Source organism: Mustela erminea, chromosome 2 (assembly GCF_009829155.1).
Source record: "Mustela erminea isolate mMusErm1 chromosome 2, mMusErm1.Pri, whole genome shotgun sequence".
NCBI classification, from domain to species: domain Eukaryota; kingdom Metazoa; phylum Chordata; class Mammalia; order Carnivora; family Mustelidae; genus Mustela; species Mustela erminea.
This window is the reverse complement of record NC_045615.1, coordinates 156,563,034-156,587,798: the sequence shown is the minus strand read 5'-3', so window position 1 is coordinate 156,587,798 and position 24,765 is coordinate 156,563,034. Positions and strand designations below refer to the sequence as shown.

The window sequence follows — 24,765 nt, the reverse complement described above, 5'->3', positions numbered from 1 at the left end:
AGGAGCGAAACGACGTCCGACAGTCCAGAAAGAGGCCCCACCTCCCGGATCTGGCGCTGCGGGCCTCCCGCTAACAAAAGCGTCGGGACGGCGCTTCCGCGCCGGCGTCCCACCCTACCCGGGGCGTTCCTCTGCAGCCTGCCCGGGGGCCGCCCGCCTCGCAGCGCGGCCCGCCCGCCGGGACCCGGAACCCGGCCCTCGAAATCGCACTTTCGTCTTTCGGCCACCCGCGCGCCACCGTTCGGGCGACGGCTGATGGCGTCACCCGCACTTCCGCCTGCGGCTGCGTTCTAGTCACCAGCGAGGAAGGAAGAAGGGAGGTCTGAAGGGCTGTGTGTGGGGGAAATAGCGAGGAAAGAGAAGAAATCCGGGCGCTCGCTGGCGCTAGGACAGTAACCGCGGGTCTCTTCTGTCCCCGCCGCCCCCCTCTCGGAAGTCGCCCTAGGCACACTTCCCTCGCCTTTCCGCAGTCTCCCTTCCTCTGGGTCTCCCGACACCCGGGTCTCTCTTTACGCCTCCCCCCCCCCTTTGCTCCCTCACACTCCCTCCCTTTCCCTCCCTCCCATCGTCAGCCTCCCCGCCCTTAGTATCGCGAGACGAGGTGAGAGCTGGCGGAGCGGCGGCGGCGGCGGCGGCAGTAGAGGTGACCGAGGCGGTGGCGGCGGAGGCGGCACCGAGCGCTGTGTCGGCCCCGGTGCGGCCGAAGTCGCGGTAGAGCGTAGCCCCCACGCCCCTCCCCCGTCCGCGCCCTCCCTCTTTCCCTGGGGATGGAGAAGGCGACGGTTCCGGTGGCGGCGGCGGCGGCGGCGGCGGCGGCTGCTGAGGGAGAAGGGAGCCCCCCGGCGGTGGCGGCCGTGGCGGGCCCCCCCGTGGCGGCGGCGGCGGCGGCGGCGGCGGAGGTCGGCAGCGGCGTTGGCGGCGGCAGCGGGGCTCGCTCGGCCTCTTCTCCTCGTGGGATGGTGCGCGTCTGCGACCTCCTCCTGAAGAAGAAGCCGCCGCAGCAGCAGCACCACAAGGCCAAGCGTAACCGGACTTGCCGACCCCCCAGCAGCAGCGAAAGCAGCAGCGACAGCGACAACAGCGGCGGCGGTGGAGGCGGCGGCGGTGGCGGAGGCGGCGGCGGCGGCACCAGCAGCAACAACAGCGAGGAAGAAGAGGACGACGACGACGAGGAAGAGGAGGTTTCTGAGGCAAGGGCCTGGTTTCCAAGGCTGGAGGGAGGAAGGGACCGTAAAGGGTCGGGGCCGAGGGCGGGAGGGGGCTTGCGGTGGGACAGACTCCTGGGGCTTGATCTGTCTTAGCGGCCAGGCGTCCCTCTGCCCTCTTTCTTTCCCCGGCCCAAATCGTGAGGTGGGGGGGGGGGGAGTGGGGGAGGGTAGCTGACACGTGGGGGGTGGGAGGACCACACAGCCCCCCCGAGTGGGTGAGCAGCAGGTTATCTTGGGACGGTTCACACGGTTAAGGATGGACGGAATTGGTTAGATGCCCTCTGCACGCCCGGCGGAGTCGGCCTGGGGTCAGTAGGGCCATGTTATTCCTGGGGCGGGGGCGGGACCGAAGCGGGAGGGCGAAGATAATAGGCAGCGGAGTCTCCTGGGGACTGGCCCGGAGGTTGGTACATTTCTCCCACTCGCGAGGTGCACCGGGGCGCTTCTGCGGGGAGGTAAGGTTGTAATGGACTCAGGGCTAAGTATGTGTGTATGGGAGAGACACGTGAGAAGCTGTACTTTTCCATACTGTTCTGCTGCAGGGCTTTTGGGTTTTGTTTTTTGTTTTTTTTTCTTCCCATAAGCATCGTGGCTGCTGAAGTAGCCTTTAGCTCTTTGCTCTCTCAGGGATGGTGGATGAACTGAACTTAGATCCATATACGTTTTTATATAACTCAGTGGCTGAAAAATAGCTTTGACTGTGACATGTGCATGCATACGTATCTTCAGATGCTTCCTTAGTGAGGAAAAATTAAGGCAGGCTTTGTCGTTTTCCAGATAATATGGGACAACTAAAGAGTGCTTTGAAGCCAGCCTTGGTTGTGGTGAGTTGGAATAGGAAGGCCTCTTGGTTTGTCCTAGTGATCTGGTTTCATAACTGTTTATAATTTTTCCTGGGTCCACAGACAGGCGGCGTTGCAGGACCTTATTCAAAGGCCACATATAACCCAAAAGCTCAGTAAAGCATACCATACTGACAAAAAAACTAAGTTAGTCTTATTATCAGCTCTTTTGTAACTCTCTTGTCCACTCCCTGAAATGGAAGCTAGAAAATCTTGATTTGGAGAAAGAAGTTGTAACTTAAGGCAGCAGAAGGAAAACAGCTTTAAAGGCTGATTTTAAATCTTGTAAGAGAACGACTGAATTATCTAGAAGTACCACTTGCCATTTATTCTCTTCCACGGAGTTTATCTTGGTGCAGGGCTTATTTTTTTTGAAAACTGTGTTACTGGAAGACCAGATTCTCTTTTACCTCAGATTGGATGAAGTTATATAGGTAGAGATACAATAGTTCAAGTACGTATGCCAAAAAGATAGACACTCCTTGCTATTCCGTTATCCAATTGAATTCTAAGAACAGGTTTGTGTTGATAGATTCTGTACTGATTTTAGTTGGACCTTTCAGTGTAGGGTGTTGCTTGAGCTACGTTTGAAACAATGAAGAGGAGGATGTGATGGGATTCTTAGTTCTAATAAAATCTATTATGGTAGTGAGAATCTTTGATTTGTATGATTCTTTGCAGAGATGAGAAGCGTTTTTGAAGTAATCTAGTTCAGACCTTTTATTTTAAAAATGAGGAAAAAAAGGCTTAGACGAAACTGATTGTGGTAGATAGTAGCAAAAGTAGAAATCAAAGTTTTCTAGTGGCTCAGACCAGTACACTTTTTATGACAGCTTATTTCCCCTCCTGACATCTTTCAAAAAATTAGGTAGTGAATTGCAGGGTAACACAATCATGCAGCTGTGGGCAAAGTGCTGATATTTTGTTAAGATTTTTAATTCTCCCACAAAATATCAGGCTCTAGTTTGGAACTTGGTATCAACTTGAGTGCAGTACTTCCTGGAATATTACGCTGTAAACTTCACAAACCTAGGTAGTTTTGTTCACTGGATTTGGCCTAATAAATAAAACTTTTAATAAGTTTATAGGTGTGTTAATTTTGTGAATCAGGTTTATTTTCCTCAGAAAATGGGAATGATATGTGTTGACTTTCACCAACTAGGGATGTTTCTTTGTTTTTAATATGCTTTATTTTGTTTTGTGCACAGTGCTGTGAACAGTGGGTTTGTCCTTTGTTATGAAGATGAGTCAGGAGAAATAAGTGTAAGAAGGTGCAGCCATTAAAAATAAATCTATATAGGTGCATGTTGAGGGATGAGCAGGCAGAAAGGAGTACAGTATGTTTCTGCACCTGCCTCCATCCTTGACCAAAATAAAGAATAAACATACCTCACAGTCACTGTATACTGTAAGCTAAATGGATAAGTTGTGCAGTGTTTTTCATTTCATTATCATTTTATTGACATGTCAGCAGAAGGTTAACTTTCGGGAACTAGGAAATCCTGTGGCTAATACTCATTGTATTTAAGACCATTTTCTAATTCAGTCTCTTACTGGCTACACAATGAAGAATATGGAAAACATGATCCTTGAGATTATCCTGCTAATAAAAATCATCAAAAGATTAAGGAATATGAAGTGTTACAGTTTTTGTATGTAGTTGTGGTTTCAGGTATTTAACCAGATAATTTAGCAAAAATACATACCTTTGCTACAAAGAAATGTTAGCTGGATATTCTCTATATCTGCTGAAAGAGGAAAAGTTGGAAGGAAAGGAGATTTAATTTAAACAAGAGCCTTACCTGAATGTTGAAGAACAAGCATCTGATTCTTATTAAATGTTGGAGTAGCGTATTGAGAATTGTATTTTCTACTGAATGGCAGGATAGAATAATCACATTTTAGATAATTTGTGTAACTTCGTCTATAACTGGAAAAAATGGTATAAGAGCAGGAGCTCTCCTTTTCCCTCTCCTACTCTCCTCCCTCCTATTGGACTCAAAAATCTTAGATCAAAAATTGAAAAATGCCTAATTGCTTTGGCTTTCAGTGGGTGACTAATATGGAAAATACACAGAAATTTATTTCCTGACATAAAATCGTAATGCACTTCTTTTCAAATTAGTGACTAAATTAAATTGCTTACTTGAATATTCCAAGAAAAAGATGTTAAAATTGCATGAGTTGATACTCCATTTCAGAAAAACTGTTGCTTTCTATTGAAGGCATTTTGAAATGTAATTGAGTGGTTTCAGTGTTTGCTAATGCAGAATTCAAAGGGGAAAAAAACTTTCTTTAAAGGTAGGATTTGTGTTTAAAAGTAACTTTTATTAAAGATAAAATGTAAAGATATTAGGAGTTTTTCAGAATTCTGGCTATATTTGGTAAGTAACTTGAGGCTTTAAAGTTAAGAGACAAACCTAGTGGTGAAATTTTAGACAAGGGGAGCCAGTGAATAAATTAGTACTGACTTACTCACTTTGGAAAGGATTTGCAAGGCTGGGGAGAATCTGTTTGTAGACCTGGAAGAGGTAGGGTTGAGAATGAGGGAGAGAAAAAAATTATTTCAGTAGATTTTGTTCCCTCAAATTTGCTTCCAAATCTTATTTTTTGGGGGGGTGGTTGTTTGTTAATGGAAAAATGCCATTCACTTTCCTTTGTTTTAATGGTAGAATCCCAGATGAGTTCAGAGAAACTTACTTGTTCCCCAGTTTCATCTCTTAATTGATATAGCAATATTTGTAAACTAGATGTTAAGATCTTTGAAAAGGTAGTTCTGTCATAATTTTCTTGTCTCTTAGTCTGGTTAAGCACAATACTTGATTAAAAAAACATTTTCAGTGAATATTAGTACTTAAGGAGATTCCATAATTCATTTGGGAAACCAAGAGAAGGAACAGAGTTTCTCCCTTCTTGGATCCAGGGCTGCCAAATAGCAGATTTCAGTATCTTGCAGTTACTAATTACTTCTCTTAGTGACAGTCCTCTCCCACAGGGATCTTTCTCCATAGGTGTTAGGAGGAAAGCCAGTTAAGCCAATGTACATTGATTGTTGAATGCCTGAGAAGTACCTTAAGCCTCTTAGGTATATTTACCTTTTAAAAGCGTAAAAAAACTCTTACTTACTCAGTGCCTACTGTGTGTCGAGTCTAGCGTAATGGTCAAAAGCATGGACTAGAGCTTAGAGTCAGATAGGATCCATCCCTTACTAGCATTGTGGTATTGGACAAGTTACTTAACCTTTCTGCACCTTAGTTTGCTTTTATGTAAATGGTGATAAGGTAGAGTCTACTGTATATCATTGGTATGAGAATTAAGTAATACAGATACCATGTATTCTTTATTTTCATCATATCCCTATGAAGTAGGTGTCCTCCTCATATTTGTTTCATTATTCAATACGTGTTTAGAGTTCCTATTGTATGTTGGGCATTTTGTTGTACTGGGTAGTGCCCGTTTTGGCAGCACATAAACCAAAAAATTGTTGTACTGGGTAAATAATGGTGAGCAAAACTATTTTAAGACACATTGATTTTTAAAATGCACCAGTGATTAAATATAGGTTTTGGGAGGTATGATACTGAGAATAAATGGTTAAACGTAGATCCTGAATAAAGTGGGTGAGTTTCAGAAATATACAGATGTTGGGAGGGGTTATTCATGTTAATTTTAGAGTCAAAGATATTGGCTTAGAAGGAACGGTTTTAGGTAACTTAATCAGGGTCACATAGCCAATAAGTTGCAGAACAGGACGTAACCTGTCTGTTTGATTCAAAGCTGCCTTGTTTGTTCGTTCATTCATTCATTCACATGTTCTGTTATGTGTATGATGTGGAGTACAACATCTTAGATGTTGGCATTTCGGATAGTGTGAAAACAAATTCAGATGGTGTAGGGGAACATCCTTTTAGGCAGTAGGGCAACCACTGAAGACAAATTGACTACCCCAAATTTTTCTTTCCTTTTCTTGTTCTTATTTTCTTGTTTCCTTCTCTTTTTCTTACTCAACTCAATGAAAAAGAAGAAATACAGGAAAGTACAGATGAAGTATGTCCATATTCCCACCATCTAGAATTAACAAATGTTAACTTTTATAGTTAACAAAATGAAACTCCATAGTGAAAACTACTCTCTCTAGAAGCAGTCTGTTGCTTCTTCCTCCCTCTCAAGATTTTTACTTTGCAAGGTTATTTCCTTTACTAAGCTAAAAAATTTTTTTTTGCTCTTAAATAGGAGTTGTTATTTTGGGATCTAGATAGGCTGTGAACACCTGAAATTAAACCCTAAAATTTTATTGAAGTTTCTTGTGAGGTGTTCTCTTCTTTCTCCCTACCCCCAATAGTGTGTGTGCAGAACTTTTATTAGATTCTCAGAGAGATCTGTGACTCCCTCTCTCCCTCCCACCTTGTTATTTTGAAACACTCTCACTCAAATAGTAGTGGGGAATCAGACAGGCATTTATGTGCGTTGTTTAGAATTGGGAAACTACTTGTAACCAAGGTAATGTAGTAACACGGAAGGCCTATTTCTGTTGTGAAGTCCAAGACTTATTTGTTCTTTCTGGTAAATTAGTCCTATGCTTACTCTTACCTTAAATCCTCACATTTTGCCTTTTTAATTGCTTAATTAATGAAGCAGCTTTCGTCTCTTCTACTATGGACTACCAGATCTGAAGATGGAAACCTTGCCTTACACATCTTTATATATCCTGCTGTATATACCATATGTGTTATGTAAGTCCTCATGTCTTAACCTCTGCTAGGCTTTCATGAAGTCAGATATCTGAAGTAAAAATAAATAAGTAATAAATGAATACATATTTCTTCTTTAACCACTTACTCTGGAAATATTTGGGAACATCAGAGGAATGCATTTTGACTCCCTGAAGGTTGCAAGAGTGTTTACTAGACTGTTTCTGCTAGAGTCAAGTTACACCATCTGGTTGACTAAAAGTTCAGTTTTTAGGTCTTAGAGGCAGCATATTTGCATTTATGGCAGCAGTTTCTTCTGAATTCTTATAAAGATGATTTAGTGAGTTAGGAAATACCCTTGTAATGTATTTCCATATAATTTTTACATACTTGACCAGAGATGAAAAACATTTCACTTCATAGTTGTGAGGTAGTGCCTGTTGATACCACTTGTGTTTTTGTTAGGACCAATAGAGGGCACCAGCATCCATGATAATCTGTGCTCAATCTGACTAACTTCCTTCAACTTCCACATTTTGGAAAAAAAAAAAACATTAGGAAATTGAAGGTGGAGAGTGAATATAAATATCCTTCTGGTCCCTGGAACCTTACCTGTCTGGTAGCTATGCCTATCCACTTGGCACGCACAATCAAAATACTCTTCCTAACGTATGGTGTTTAACTTCTTAATGTATATATATTTTTGTCTTTATTTTGTTTTTTAAGATTTTATTTATTTATTTGACAGAGAGACAGTGTGAGAGGGAATACAAGTGGGGGGAGTGGGAGAGGGAGAAGCAGGCTTCCTCCCAAGCAGGGAGCCTGATTTGGGGTTTGATCCCAGGACCCTGGGATCATGACCTGAGCTGAAGGCAGACACTTAATGATTGAGTCACGCAGACGCCCTATATTCTTATCTTTAAAAACATCTTTTCCAGTCATGAGGGGAAGTGGAATTGTGGAAGGGCAATAGGTATCATTTTATCATTACTTATAACTTGGGTTTTAATTATTGAAGAGACATGTTGGATTTTATTTTTTCCAAAAATGCTTTGAAACTTGACATCAATATTCACCTGATTATTGAAAGCACAATGTAGATTGCTTTCTTTTATCTTATAAAACTCAAATATTACCTCGATCTTTTAAAAGAGTCAACTTGGGTTTACTTCTGGGTGAGACTAGATGTAAAAGAGGGTCTGTTATGAAAAAATGTAGTTTATAGTACTTTAGGAATTCCGTTTGGATCCAGTGTTCTTTAGTATGTTTATGAACACTTTTGATAATATGATGAAGTCCCTCTCAACGTGTACAGATAGGTCAGAGTGAATTGTGTTCAATGAAATAAGGTTGTTGAGAATAAGCTAAATTAAATAGGTTTTTATGAGTTATGGATAAAATCCATGGATAAAAAATGGGCTTTTTGGGGCAATTGATCTGAAACAAAACATACTTTTTCAGTATGGTGTTGAACTAGATGAAATAAGGCATTGGAGAATCCTAACTCTTAAATAATTCTATGATACATCTGCACAAAATCGATTATGTATATTTCTGCCTGCTGTACCATGAAAATGATGACTAAAACTAAGCAAGTTCTAGAGTGGGATAGTTTAAAAATGATTGGAGGGTTAAGGATGGAGTCCGTGATCAAGGAAGACTGCAGATTATACTTTATTTTTATTGCTTGTTACTTAATGTTCAGATTAATCAGTTACTCAAACTTGAATTGTGGAGAAAAATGAGAGATGTGTTAGATGGTGTTGTTTCAATTTTGAAAATAACTCCTCATTTCTTATTTCTTGAGATTATTTTAAAGTACACACTAGACATGACTAATTTATGAAAGTAGTCAGTATGTGTGCATCTCCAGCAAGGCATATTCTCCTCCTGAGCTATCATTGAGTTTCATTTAACTTTTTTTTTTTCATTCCTCCCATATTCCCCCCGCCAAAAAAGGAACAGAAAAAAAAAAAAAAAGTGAAGAAAACCTGTCCTAAAATTAATTGGTGATCTGGGGTTTTCTTCTTGAATTGTCTTTTAATTAAAGAACCTTTGAGAAATAGACCTGTAGAAAAATTAGTTTCATCAGTTTTCAATTTGGAATAAATAAACATTAACATAAAGCTCTATTTTCCTTTTCCTCTTTCCTGTCACCCTAAATCTGAGACCTGAGAAGAAAATGAATTCTTCTTGTTTGTATCATACCAGGTCTATTTCCAGTTCAGTCTTTGACCTTATTATTGTCTCTTATCTTCTCTATGCGATTTCCCTCTTATTTTTTATTTGAATTTAATAACAGAAATAGCCCTGTTCAAAGGCTCCAGTACAGTTCTTAACTAGTTCAAGGTGTGGTATAGGAGTTAATTTTTTTACTTGACAAACATTTATTGACTCTATCCTATGTGTGGCTGTTTTCAGTATATAGTAATCTCAACCATTTCCCTCTCAGTGAATGTTGAAAAGTTAGCTCTAATAGAGTAATAGCTGTCTCTGTTGAGTTGAATGATTTTATTCACCTTGTAGGTTAGTAAAAGTTAAATTTGTATACATGAAAAATTAGAATGATGGAATTGTTTTTCATGAGTTTTAGAAAAATCACTGTTTATACTTCCTAAATAAATTTAAAAAGCATTATTGAGACCTAGCAATATTAGGGATAATGAGGAATTCGAAGAAACTGAAACATTATTCCTAGTTTCATAAAATTTAAATCATGTAGAGATAAAATTAATAATAATTTAAAACTGTGAAAATGGTTTTAGTCCTGTATAATTAATCTGTTTGGGAATCTGTGTTTTCAGTATAACTGTGTTCCTTTAGAATTGGTCTTATTATATGGATTGTCTTATTTTTGTTTTTTAGTATAAGTTGAATAGACTTTACATCTTTTATGAGTGCCTCTTGTAATGCTCACTAATTTGTGGTATCGTGTTCTGATTTTTTTAAGATAAGTCTGTATGTGCTATTTTTCTAGAATATCCTTAACCATTAAATGACACAAAAGACTCATCCATTCTAATTTTATCCTGAAGATTTTATAGTGAGAATAGGGGCTGTAAAGGTATACTTGTGGCTAATGCAGATACAAATATGTTAAAATATGAGAAACGGTGTTATAGGACAGTGTAGAGTACAATGTTAAATATCTTCCAAATTAGATTTTAAATATAGTGTTTTTGTAGTTAAACATTATTAATTAAATTTATATATATTTGTAGGAAATTTGACAAAATGAAAAAGATCTAAAGAAGAATACAAAAATTGCCTATAATTTTATCCTCCACAATTAATCATTATTTTAAATTTTTTCTTTTTTTCCCCTTGGTGGATGTTAATCAAATTATCTGTCACAGAGAACAAAGCTGTCGCTTACACATTTTGTCTGCTAAAAGTTTCATTGATGAACATACTTAAAATACATCAGTTGAAGAGAGAAGTCTTCAGATAATGGTTACGTACTTATTTATCTATAAAAACTAAGGAATGCGTTCATACTTTTTAAAAAAGTTTTCTAATAGCTAGAGTTTTTTGTCTTATTCTTTCTCAAAGCAGATGTTGCTAACAGCTTGGTGTATATAAATCAAACATTCTAGTTTTTTGGTGGGAGGGAATGAATGAGTGTGGGGTGGGGAAGGGGGTCTGTGTGTCTGACAGAGTGCATTAAGATTTCCCTCATTGTTCTTACTTACTTATGGATGTTCCCTAGTATGAATGTTCATAATTTATTTGCTCTTTTATATTGGTAGACATTTTTTTTTAAGATTTATTTATTTTAGAGAGAAGGATAGAGAGCGTGCGCATGTGCAGGGGAGGGGCAGAGGGAGAGGGAGAAGGGGAATGTCAAGCAGACTTGGAGCCGGATGTTGGGCTTGATCTCACAACCCTGACTGACACGATCATGACCTGAGGAAAAACCAAGAATCAGGTGCTTAACCAGTTGAGCCACCCGGACACCCCTGTATTGGTAGACATTTTGATTGTTTTCAGTACATTGCTATTACCTGTATAATGCTGAAGTGAATGCCCTTTTGCAGTTATTTTTGAGTCTAAAAATATTTCTTTAGGATGGATTCCTGGAAAGAATTGCTGGGCCAGACGTTATGCACATGTTAAATTTAATAAATACTCCCCAAGTTTTACTTGCATCAACAGGGTATTTTAAGAATATTATTGGAAATGAGCAATCTTAGTTTTTAAAATGAGTTAAAAAACAGTGTTTTGTTTTTGTTTTTATTTTCCCGAGTACTGTTGACATTGGGTAAATTTTAATTTTTATTTTTCATTTTGATTTCTTTTGAAAATTTCCTGTTATATCCTTTACTTATTATTCTATTAGAATTGTCTTCTTTTTAGTGATTGTTGGTGCTGTTTATATTTATGCATAGTAATCCTTCACAGTATTATTTGTTCTTCATTTACAGTATTTTCACAATATAGAAATATTTTTATTTTTGTATAGTAAAATGACTTACTCTTTTACGATTTCCGGAGACCTTCACCCCAATATTTTAAGAAAATATTCTTAGAAGTTTTCTTTTGATACTGCTGTGGTTTGTTTTTGAAAGATACACAGATGTCTTTTTGGGTATAATATTTAATTGTTGTGTCCATTTCTTATTCTTTTTAGTAGCATTTGACTTTGTTGACTAATTTTTGCCTCTTAAAAATTGCTGTTCTTTTGCTTATGTAATACCACCCTCTTCTGTTTCTACATTACTAGCTGCTTTTATTGGTCTTCTTTCTTCCTCCTAGTCCCCTCACTCACTGTACATTTTTTGGTTATTTGGTACCTCGTTGTTTAGTCCCGAACCCTATTTGGTCTTGTATGTAGTCTCACTTCTTAGGTGATCTTATCTAGTTTTGTGTATTTATGTATATGCTAGTGACTATCAAGTGCATATTTCCAATTTAAACCTTTCTTCTTGAGTACTGGTATGAACCTTTTGGTCACCCAACGTTGGTACAAACCTGTCTCCTAATACATACTTTTCTTCCTTTCTCAAGAGAATCTCTCCAAAGTTCCATCCAGTTACTAGACATAGCTCAACATGACAGATATCTACATATTTCTTTTTTTCTTAATTCAGCAAGTAATCTATAAAACAATGAGTCCTTTTGTCCAACCCATTGCACAATGGAGAAGGAAAGAATAGAAGTAGATAGCAGATCTTTCTGATCAGAAGATTCTGCTTTGGCAACTATATAAATTCCTTGGTTAAACTTTTGATTTTACTCTATTAGTGGAATGCCTTTTGACTGTTGTGTCCCCTTGGCTTTGTTCTTAGGTGATTCTTTCTTGTTATTTTCCTTTGCCACATTTCAAGTAGTAGGCATTCAAGAATACGACATCCTAGGAATTGTACAACATTTATAGCTTCCTGCCAGTTGGTATAGATTAAGGACCTGTACATTTTTCAAGGTTCAGTCCTAGGTTTTTATAGACCAGTAATGTAGTTTGGTAGTACTCTTCAAAAACTTTACTAATAGATTTCTGTTCTGTTTTAAGTCAGTACCATATGACATTATCTTTAGCAGACCCTTTTTAGTCATAATTTGTGAAATCTACTCATTCTTCTTAGTCTCTGTGCTAGGCCTGTTCCTCTTTCCCTGTGTTACTGGGCTACCTTGAGGGCGTCTGAAATAATAGGCTTGAATGGTGTATCAGCCAGGGTTTAACCAGAGAATTAGAACAAACAGATTTCTATGAGGGGGTGGGGAAAGAGGTAGGTATTAAAAGATTTATTGCAGGGAATTGGATTACAATTCTGGGAGCTGGCTAAGTAAATCTGAAATTTGTAAAGTAGGCATTTGGGAACGGATCTCAAGCAATCTAGAATCCATGGGCATATGTTGACACTGTTCTCCCTAGGCATTTAGGATAGGAAGATCCAGGAAGGGAGAACAGTAGACTCAGCTGCTACTTGGAGTCTCATTTGCCAGGAAAGTCCCAATCTCTTTTAAGACCTCCCCTACTAGGTCAGGTTCACTAAGGATGATCACCATAGTTTAAAAGTCACCTGATTAGGGACTTCAATTACATCTACAGATCCCTCCACAGCAGCACATAGATTAGTGTTTGAATGCTTAAGAGGAAGTACTTACAAAATGGCCCCTTGCCTTCCCCTCCTTTTAGTTTAGCCTAACCAAGTTGACATATCAAAACCCATCACAAAAGGGCCCTCTTCTCGCTTTGCTGCTCCGTTGAAAAGAACCTTTGTGGTCACAAAGGTCTCTTGGTATATTTGGAGCACAAAAGTCCTGCCTTTCCTAACCTGAGAGGCCTCGATTTATTGGGCTGAGGCTAGGGTATGGTTTGCTACTGAGCTTCTCTCAGTGGCATTCTATTTATGTCTGTCTCTGTTCTATGTTTTAACTCTTGGTTGAGCTGACGTTTTTGCCAGTTCTTTGAACAGCCAATACCCGTGATTATTCTGAGTTTTTCTAACTGCTTTTCTTAGAGCTATATGCACCTGTTAGTCATGGAATGTGCCCTCCCCATTATTGCAGACAGGAGTTTTACTAAGTGGTTTGGTACTGCAAAACAGAGGTGTGGTTAGTTTTCCTGCCTGACATGTTTTCTTGCTGTATGTCCTCTGAGCCTTACCAGAGTTTTTAGTAGTTTGTTTTGGCAGCACTCTGCTTCTAATAACTATTGATTAAAATATAAGATGAGTTGTTAGAACAAAGAGACTCCAAAACACATGTGGTTGAAGCAAGATAGATTATGTGATACTGTGGAGGTTGTCCTTCCGGTCATGCATAGGTGTAAGTTCTCCCGTTTTGTTACACCATCCCTTACCCTGTGCTGTTGAGTGTGGTAGCTGTGTACCACATGTGGCTACTCAGTGCTTGAAATATGTCTAGTACAACAGAGTCTAGATTTTTTAGGTTTATTTAGTTTTAATTAATTTTAATAGTCAGATGTGGCTAGTGGCTACCATATTGGAGAGTCCCAGATAATAGAACATGCACATCATCACAGAAAGTTTTATTGGACAGCTCTGCCTTAGGGTGTTGACTTCATCGACCAAGTCTGATTTGGCTCACTAGCATCACATCCATGTTCCAGTCTGTTGTGGGCTGAATTGTGTCCCCAGAATTCATGTTGAAACCTTAATCCGCATTGGTGGGAATGCAAACTCAGTACGCATACCGTGGAAAACAGTATGGGGTTTCCTCAAAAAATTACAAATAGAGCTACCCTATAGTCTAGTAACGGTACTACTGAGTATTTACCCTCAAAATACAAAAATACTCATCCATAGGGATACATGTACCCCTTTGTTTATTGCAGCATTATTTACAGTTGCCAAACTATGGAAGTAGCCCAAGTGTCCTTAAGTAGATGAATGGATATAGAAGATATCCCCCCAACACACACAAAGGAATATTATTCAGCCGTAAAAAAGAATGAAATCTTGACATCTGCAACAACACGGATAGAGCTAGAGCGTATAATGCTAAGCAAAATAAGTCATTCAGAGAAAGACCAATATCATGTGATCTCATTTATACACGGAACTTAAGAAACAAAACAAGTAAAGGTGAAAAAGAAAGTGACAGACAAAGAAACAGACTCAACCATAGAGAACAAACTAATGGTTATCAGAAGGGAAGTGGCTGGGGAGATGGGTGAAATAGGAAATGGGGATTAAAGAGTACACATACTTATCATGATAAAAAAATAAAATGATAAAGAAACCCTAACACCTGGGCACCTGGGTGGCTCAGTGGTTTAAAGCATCTGCCTTTGGCTCAGGTCATGATCTCAGGGTCCTGGGATCGAGGCCCGCATCGGGCTCCCTGCTTCCCCGTCTCTATCTGCCTCTCTGTCTACTTGTGATTTCTGTCTGTCAAATAAATAAATAAAATCTTAAAAAAAAAAAAAAAAGAAACCCTAACACCAGTATCTAGGAATGTGACTGCATTTAGAGGTAATGCCTTTAAAAAGGGAATAAAGCCAAATCAGGTCATATGGGTAGACCCTAATCCAGTCTGATAGGTGTCCTTATAAACAGAGGAAATTTGGACATAGAAAGAGACACCAGAAATATGTACACACAATAAAGATCATTTGAGGACACAGCAAAAAGGTGGCTTATCTACAAAACAGTGATGGAGACCTCCAAAGAAATGAAACATGCTAACACCTTGATCTTGGATTTTGTTTTTTAAGCCACCCAGTCCGTGGTATTTTGTAAGACAGCCCTAGAAAACTAATGCACAGCACAAGAGAAATAAGAAGCAGGAAGGCAGCCACAGGTACTTCCTTTTATTGAATTGGCCAAGGATTTGCAAATATCACTTCCTGACCAGAACTTAGTTCTGTGTCCATACCTAGGACCCAGTTCTTGCTGTATGGCCATCATACCCCCATGTAACTTGTGGAGAAGTGTTTTATTAAAAAAAGGGTAGTGTGGATATTGGAGGATAATTATTGTCTTACACCAATATAATTTGAGGATTACATTCTTTTTATGGCTAACACTACAAGGAAAAAAATTACTCCTGGATCCTGAAATAATCGTGTTGGCCTAGCTTGGGTCGTGTGTCCGTTCCTGAACCAGCCATCGATAAGGAAAAGATGCTTTGTTTAGGTATAAATCATGTCTTTCTGGCCTTCAAGACTAGGAGAGGTCATTTTCACCTGAGTTTCATGGAATGGTTTCCGAGAAACTTTCTCTTGCCAATAAGGTGAGATGGCAGAGGGGGAAGGGAAAGGATACAGGACATAAGATTGCCAAAGTCTGCTTTGAAATTTCCCACTTCTCTCCATCTTTGCTGCCATCACATTAGCCCAGGCTCTTTACTTGGACTTCATCGTAGTTCGGTTTGATCTCCTAGCTTGCTTGCTGGTCTCCTTACACTTCATTTCATTCTTCATGCAGCAACTAGGCCAATCTTTCTGAAACGTAAGTCATTATTTGACTTCTCATTGCTCTTAGAATAATAAATACCCAAACTCCGACGTTGGCCTGTAAGACTGTATGGCTGCTCCTTCTTCTTCTAGCCTCATTTTATATCCTTTTTTAGTTTATTCACTGTCTTCTAGTCCTCCTCTCCGACTTCCTCACTTAGGGTCTTTTACTTTCTTTCTAGGATATTCTTCCCCTAGTTCTTTGTCTCTTCTCTTTTAGGTTTCAGCTTACGTATCCTTTCCTGTTCAGGGCTGTCAAAAGACACTTTCCCTCCCTACCCCTCTCCTCTTCTCCACCTTCCCTTTCAGTTTTCTGCCTGTGACCTACTGGGGTAAGAAATAGGAGGCCCTCTTGGCCTTTAACTAAGCTTTATTAGTATTAAATATTTTAGTGGACTCCTCTGTTTCTTACCACTTAAAAAGGGATTTGTGGGTGGTGGGAGTAGGGGAGTTTGAGTATTTAACATTCCCAGATTAATAATAGCTGTTTTTTTATTCCTATGTCCACATCAGTTTTAGTTATTAGGTTGGACCTTTTGATACTATTCTTTTTATACATGGAGTGTCATCAAATCTCTGTGATTTTTTTTTTTAATTTTATTCATTTATTTTACAGAGAGAGATCACAAATAGACAGGCAGACAGAGAGAGAGAGAGGGAAGCAGGTTCCCTGCTGAGCAGAGAGCCCGACGCGGGACTCGATCCCAGGACCCTGAGATCATGACCCAAGCCAAAGGCAGCGGCCTAACCCACTGAGCCACCCAGGCACCCGATTTTTTTTTTTTTTTTTGAAGATTTTATTTATTTATTTGACAGAGATCACAAGTAGGCAGAGAGGCAGGCAGAGAGAGAGGAAGGGAAGCAGGCTCCTTGCTGAGCAGAGAGCTGATGCGGGGCTTGATCCCAGGACCCCAGAATCATGACTTGAGCCAAAGGCAGAGGCTTTAACCCACTGAGCCACCCAGGTGCCCCAACTCTCTGTGATTTCATATGGCTCAACCTAGTAGGTTAGAATGCTTTGATGTCTTAGAAGGCATTTCTCCTTCATTGATCTGTCAAGAGTTTTAAATATTGTTTATTTAACTTGTCAGGTGGCTTTGCAAACTGCCATAAAATATGCCTCTTGAGATTTAATTGGAATTAGGCTGAAATATGGATTAATTTGAGAAGAAATAGATGTATAATACATCCAGAAACATGGCATGACTATTTTCTTCAGGCCCTTCTGTCTTTAATAAAATTTTACAATTTCTATATAGATTTTGCACATTTTGGGGTGTTTATTTCAGATTATTCTATAGTTCTTATTACTATGATGTGTGGTATTTTTTCTTCCATTATGCTTTGTAATTAGTTATTGTTGGAGTATAGAAACCTCTTGATTCTGAGATTTTGATCTTTTGTATATGGCCGTTAAACTGAATCCTTTATTAAGTCAGTTTATTGAGTTTTCTGACTGAATTGTTATATTGACATCAATAAATGATTCTTTTGTCTTTTCCTTTTCAGTGCTTTTACCTCTGGTTTGTTTTTCTTCAAAACTGTGCATCAGTTTTGAACCCTCCCAAAATGTTGAATAAAAGTGGTAATAGATGCAGTCATTATCTAGGGAGTGCTAATGGGAGGACTGCTGTGTCACTGCTAAGGATAACGCAGGTATCCTCTATTAGTATATCTCTTTCTCTTAGCTCACTAAATTTTATCAGAAATGTAGACTAACTTTTATCAAATGCATTTTTGGCATCTATTGAAATGAGTATTTATTCCCCCCTCCAATATATTCATATAATGAATTAGAATAATAAATTTTTTAATATTAAACTGTTTAGAAAACTTAGTATGATGTAGTATTCTTTTAACATATTCTTGGATTTCCTATATCGCCTTATAAAGATTTGTGCTTGACAGATGAGATATTATGCATTCTTTTTCTTTTTAATTTTTGATGTTGTGTTTTTAACCATATTTGCCACTTGAATGTTAGAAAGGAATTTGATCAGGCACTTTGATCTCTTTATAGTTTCATAATTTTTTAAAGTGTCCTAAGTAATTTAATGCGTACCTCCTCTTTTGTAATTGAGAAAAATGTAATTGTGGTAAGAAAAACACAACATTACCATTTTAATCATGTAAGGGTGCAGTTCAGTAGTGCTGAGTTTATTTACATTGTTCTGCAACAGATCTCTAGAACTTTTTCATCTTGCAAAACTGAAACTTCCCAGAAACTTAAACTACTCCCCATTTACGAACTTTCCTCACCTCCTGGCAACTACTATTCTACTCTGTTTTTATGAATTTGACTACTTTAGGTGATTAGTATAAATAGAATCATATAGTATCATTTTTGTGATTGGCTTATTTCACTTAGCATAATGTCCCTAAGATTCATCCATGTTGTAGCATATGGAACATTTCCTTCCTTTTTAATAAAGACTGAATTATCCTTTGTATATATATCTACCACACTTTGTTTATTCATCCATTGATGTACATTTGGGATGTTTCCACCTTTGGCTATTGTACCTCTTGTGTTTTTTTTTTTTTTACACTTAATTCATATCTTTTAAATTTAAATTGACTTATGGATGGAGACAGGAACTTAATCTTACATTTCTCCGTGGTTAATCAGTTGATTTGGCTATTTCAGTCTATCCTTTCCCACTCTTTGAAGTACTACCTTTATTTAGTGTATTTGGATAAGAGAACAGTAGACTGGATGATATTTTCTCATTGTATGCATCTTCAGATGTGCTGCATTTGTATAACCTTAAGCCCCACGTACTAAAATTAGTTGTTTGTACTAAACAGTTTCCTGTGCTTTCTGACACATAGCTAACATCTGCAGGCTTTTATGGTTAACAAAGCAACTTTCCATATTTTTCGTTGAATGTAGTCAGTGGTCTTTTGAAACAATCTCTTTTTCTCTAACTCTAAAGCTCTGAGCAGTGTGGCTTTTTTCCTCTCTTCCCTCCCTCCCTTACACATTTCTAGTAGAGAAGTAAAGGTGCTTTTATGAAGAAGACAAGAGCAGTGACGGCATGTAAATAGTTTTCTTATTAATTTGTGATGTCATTAGTCTTAATGTCTTTGGACTCGAACATCTCCATACATATTTAGGGCAAGAAATTCTGTGTATGTGTTTTAGTTCTTTTGTATTATCATTCCAGTGTTCTTTAGTTTTGTTTCAATGTTTTTGAAGTATATTTCAAATAAACTAGGAGTAATTTAAAACTTAACGTAGTTGCTTTTCAAGAAATGCCAGCGTGGAAGAGCTGCTATGAGACTCAAGCTAGATAAGTTTTTTTTTAATTTCATTGGTGGGATGACACATCTTTTTTTTTTTTTCTTTTTAATATTTTACTTATTTATTTGACAGAGAGAGACAGAGAAAGAGGGAACACGAGCAGGGAGAGTGGGAAGGGGAGAAGCTGGCTTCCAGTGGAGCAAGGGAGCCCGATGTGGGGCTCGACCCCAGGACTCTGGGATCATGACCTGAGCCAAAGGCAGACAACTGAGCCACCCAGGTGGCCATTACACATCTTTGGAATCAAACCTGTGAGAGAGTATGCAGCCGTGATACTAAACTGTGGTATTTTGTTTTGTTTTCTTTCTAATTTTGTGTGTGTGTGTGTGTGTGTGTCTGTGTGTGTGTGTGTGTGTGTGTGTGTGTAAAATCTTAAGGGAAATTGGCATTATATTTTTTCTATTTTTATTAAGTCGTATAGTAAATGTAAACTGTAAAAATTCATATAGTGGAGGAAGGTAAGGTATAATGTTGAAAATCTCACTTCTTTTATATCCTAAAGTATAAATCTTAAGTGTATGTAATTTCATGCTTTTTCTGTCCATTTTCACACATTTACCTACATGTATATTTATGTAAACAGATTCTTGTTTTGTATGAATGTGGGCATGATAAAAATACTTTGAGATTTTTTAATTAATAGTTTATCATATTCTTTCCATACAAATACACATATAGTTTCTTGTTTCCTTTAATGGTTGAGGAGTATTTTCTTGTCAGGAATCATGACTTCCCTGGTTTTATACAGTGTTTATAGCCAGTGTTTTGGTTGTACCCAGTGTTCTGCCATTACAAATAATGAGGCACTGGACTTTTTTTGATATACATATGTTTTGTATATGTTTCTGCATTTGGTAGGGTATGTTCCACTGGTGAATGTGCTTGACCAAAGGTGGATGGATCTGTTTCTATAATTCCCATTTTATTACTTGTGTCAACACTGTATTTTTTAAACTATAGTAGTTTTGTAGTGATTTAGTATGTTTTGGGATATGCTAGGTCAAATGTTCGCTTTCAAGTCCTATTAATATCTATTTTCTCTGGGTATTGCTCTTAGCTTACTGCTTTATCCATAAAGAGCCAGATCACCTCTTCCCTGAAGTTCGTAACATTTAGCACATTGAGAGATTATAATCTCAACAACTAATATTTTATTTTATTTAAGATTTTATTTATTTGAGAGAGAATGAGAGAGAGAGAAGGAGGAGGGGGAGGGGCAGAGGGAGAGGGTGAGGTAGAGTCCCCACTGAACAGGGAGCCCATCATGGGGACGTGGGGAAGACATGGGGATGTGGGGAATGACATGGGGATGTGGGGTTGTGGGGCTTGATACCAGGACTCCGGGATCTAAGACCTGAGCTGAAGGCAGATGACTGACTGATTGAGCCACCAAGGTGCTTTCAATAACTAATATTTTTAAAGAGTGCTTACTATATACTAGGCATGGTTTGAATTGCTTTGTCTCATTTAATCCTCACAGCAACTCTAAGAGGTAGATAATTTTATCCACGTTTTATAGTTGAAAAAAATCAAGACAAAGAATACCTTGCTCAAGGTCATAGTAAATGATGGAAATGGAATATAAACAGGGCAGTCTCACGTCAAGATGTGCTTTCTTAGCTCTTATAAACCATTGCCTTTCTTACTAGTCTAATGGCCTTCCTAGTAATCAAGAAATATGTTCTGTATAAATTATTAGAGATCACTAGCTAATTTTATCTTGTGTGTAGGTTCTCTTTACAGACTTGTGTGAATGACATTTTATTCTAATTACACATAAGTAGTAATTTGTCCCAGTATATTTAAGAGTTTGTTAGAACACCAGATTGTAAAACTGTTCTCATGTCTCTCCCTCATCCCCAAAACACTTTGTCAGAGTGTAGCTAGTTAATGTTGTTCTGTTCTTTTTTCTTTTTTTTTTTTTTAATTTTTATTTTTCAATTTTTGAAATAAACATATAATGTGTTTTTATCCCCAGGGGTACAGGTCTGTGACTTGCCAGGTTTCACATTTCACAGTACTCATCATAGCACATACCCTCCCCAATGTCCATATCCCTACCACCCTATCCCGTCCCCACTACCCCCAGCAACCCTCAATCTGTTTTTTTGAGATTGAGTCTTTTATGGTTTGTCTCCCTCCCCATCCCATCTTCTTTCATTTTTTTCTTTTCCTACCTACCTAAACCCCCCATGTTGCATCTCCATTTCCTCATATCAGGGAGATCATATGATGGTCTTTCTCCAACTGACTTACTTCGCTAAGCATGATACCCTCTAGTTCCATCCACGTCGTCGCAAAAGGCAAGATTCCTTTTTTTTGATGGTTGCATAGTATTCCATTGTATATATATATACCACATCTTCTTTATCCATTCATCTGTCGATGGACATCTAGGTTCTTTCCATAGTTTGGCTATTGTGGATATTGCTGCCATAAACATTTGGGTGCATGTGCCCCTTCGGAGCACCACGTTTCTATCTTTAGGATATATACCCAGCAGTGCATTCGCTGGGTCATAGGGTAGCTATATTTTCAGTTTTTTGAGGAACCTCCACACTGTTTTCCAGAGTGGCTGCACCAGCTTGCATTCCCACCAGCAGTGTAGGAGGGTTCCCCTTTCTCTGCATCCTTGCCAGCATCTGTCATTTCCTGACTTATTAGTTTTAGCCATTCTGACTGGTGTGAGGTGGTATCGCATTGTGGTTTTGATTTTTATTTTCCTGATGCTGAGTGATGTGGAGCATTTTTTCATGTGTCTGTTGGCCATCTGGATGTCTTCTTTGCAGAAATGTCTGTTCATGTCCTCTGCCCATTTCTTGATTGGATTATTTGTTCTTTGGGTGTTGAGTTTGCTAAATTCTTTATAGATTTTGGATATTAGCCTTTTATCTGATATGTCGTTTGCAGATATCTTCTCCCAATCTGTCAGTTGTCTTTTGGTTTTGTTAACTGTTTCCTTTGCTGTGCAAAAGCTTTTGATCTTGATGAAATCCCAATAGTTCATTTTTGCCTTTGCTTCCCTTGACTTTGGCGATGTTCCTAGGAAGAAGTTGCTGCGGCTGAGGTCAAAGAGGTTGCTGTCTTCTCCTCAAGGATTTTGATGGATTCCTTTCTCACATTCAGGTCCCTCATCCATTTTGAGTCTATTTTTGTGTGTGGTGTAAGGAAGTGTTCCAATTTCATTTGTCTGCATGTGGCTGTCCAATTTTCCCAGTACCATTTGTTGAAGAGGCTGTTTCCATTGGAATGTTGTTCTGTTCTCTTATGTTTTGTTGTTTCCCTAACCCATTTTGGGAAAAATCACATCAATGATTTTGAGACGGATTTTCATAGATTGTGAATGAATAGTATAGTATTCTTAACCTTTTTTGGAACATCAAATCAAAATACATACTGTTAGACGATGTCTTTTATTGTAAGTTCTCAAAATATTAAGTAGTTGAAGGCCATATTAGAACCTGCTGCATCTCTTCTTAATTTATGCTGTCAAGTAAGTATGATACTGTAAGCTGAACCTCTCAGAGCCTCGCATAAAAAGGGACATAGTAATAACCTTCTTTTGGTGGTGATCAGGTGAGATAATGCATGTGAAAACATTTGTAAACTGTTAGGAGTCTCCGTAAATAATAGTTGTTAACAAGTGAAGGGTTAGGAAGAATGAAGAGCTCTTTGAAAGTGGAGTTATTGGTTTGGTTATTTTTTATTTTTATTTTTTTAATTTACTTTTTTAAATTTTTTAAAAAGATTTTATTTATTTATTTGATAGAGATCACAAGTAGGCAGAGAGGCAGGCAGAGAGAGAGGGAGAGAGAGAGAGAGAGAGAAGCAGGCTCCCCACTGAGCAGAGAGTCCAATGCGGGGCTCAATCCCAGAACCCTGGAATCATGACCCGAGCTGAAGGGCTTAACCCACTGAGCCACCCAGGCACCCCTGGTTTGGTTATTTTTTAAAAACACAATTTAAAATATGTAGTTTAGAATAATCTCACTCTTTTCATTTTCCTTCCTAATTCCATTCCATTTACTTATTTATTTATTTCACAGATTGCTAGTAAAACTCTTCAGCTGTAATTATACATATGGGTTAATTTACTTTGGATGGAGTCAATTCCCTCATACGGAATGAGAGTCTGTAACAAAGATTCAGCAAATGATAGTTGCATGGGTTAGATGCCCTTTTAGGATAATAGTCTGGACTCATTAGATCTTTAGTATATGTGCTGCTGAAGCAAGCACAGATGTTTAGTATTTAAATAGAATATGTTCTTAAATTCCCCCAGAATTAAAAAACTTACAGTGCTTTATCATACTGTTGTTAATAAAAAGGGATTGATAAGGGTAATGCAAAATTCAGCATCCTTTCCTTACTCTTTTATCTCCTTTTCTGGGAATGGTGAAGCAAACCGTAATCTGTGACTTCTCTGCTATAATTTTGGCAGATGATTCTGTGATTCTAGATAAAATGGCAAAGTATCAAAGCAAAGATTTGACCATGCTGTTTTCTGTATCTTGGAACCTTTGAAACACATCTCTAACTTGCTTTGTGGATTGGTTTTTCATTTGTACTTAATTTCTTATTTTTGCCACCATATAACTGTTACCTTACGGTCCAAGATCCTTTCCCTCATTTGACCCAAATTTTTGCTCCAGCCCGAACTCCAGTTCCTGAGTTCTCTTGGCCAGATCCAAATACTAGAATATGTTTTAAGTTGTGAATGTGCCTTAGTCTGTGGGAGGTCTTTTCATATGTGGAAGTTCTTACTTACTTTGCCTTATCCACAGATCCTCTTGTCTTTTATGCCAAAATATTAAAAAAGAAAAAAACAAAAACAAGGGTTTGGCATTTTAGCTTTTTGTCCTCCATGCATGAGCAACTTCATTGTGTATCACATGGAACCCTGAAGAGCAGCTATACTTGGCTGGAGAACCATTTATTGGTTTTGGCAGCCTTCAATGTTAAGATTCATATATCTTAATCAAATAGTAGGGTCCACCTGACTTCATTTTCAGAAACAGAAGTTTTTTTTGAATATCTTAATCAAAGGGCAGTTAGGAATAAGGTCAGATTCTACTTTCATTAAACCATAGGCATGGTAGTACTTGATAATTTCTGTGCCTGACATAAAATTACATTCCCTTATGAAATAACCCATTGCCTTTGTATTTCTTTTCTTACAAATATTTCTCCTAGAAAAAAAGCATTTATGGAAAGAGTTTGAAATCAAGTCGGGAAAGTTGCTTTTGAATCCTGCTTTAATACCATGTGACTTTGGGAAAGTTACTGCTCATCCTCATTATTTTCATTGATGCTGGGGCTAATGATTTTCTTCCTAACATTTTTTTTTTTTTTTTAAAGAATGGAAATTATATATGTAAAACACTGTTTTACATGTTAGAGGTATTCATTAGATGTTTTTCTGGATATAGTTATTACATAAAATTATTGAATGAAGTTGTCATTGTTCTTGAATTTTAGTTATTAGAGTCTGAAGAACACTGTGGACCTAATTTTCCCCAAAATGTACTTAAACATAGATACAGCACTTTGCATATTGTTTTAGGAGGCATTCTAAAGGCATAAGTCTGTGAGCCATGAATTATGGCTTAGGTGAAGAGTACTGAATTTTACCTTTTATTCATTGAGGAGTTCAGTGACCATCTGTACTTTTTATTATCTCTAAAATTAAAAATAAGCAACACTTTCCCCATGTTTGCCCCAGTAATCATACCAGTAGCTACAGAATTTTTCTTTCATTATATATAACCATTCAGAGAGTTTTGGTTTTCTTTTACAGTAA

General features: G+C 38.2%; 1 protein-coding gene across 5 annotated transcripts in view; it reads left to right on the top strand.

The window, feature by feature from the left end:
- Window positions 1–317: 317 nt before the first annotated feature.
- ANKRD17 (ankyrin repeat domain 17) overlaps window positions 318–24,765 on the top strand; it is a 163,183-nt gene continuing 138,735 nt past the window's right edge. For 4 of the 5 annotated variants that reach the window (XM_032334558.1, XM_032334557.1, XM_032334552.1 and 1 more), the window contains exon 1: window positions 318–1,190. In XM_032334558.1, the coding sequence (XP_032190449.1) occupies window positions 768–1,190 (423 nt within the window). In that variant the 5' untranslated portion in view covers window positions 318–767. The remainder of the gene's footprint in view (window positions 1,191–24,765) is intronic. The other variant, XM_032334553.1, reaches the window with a different exon arrangement.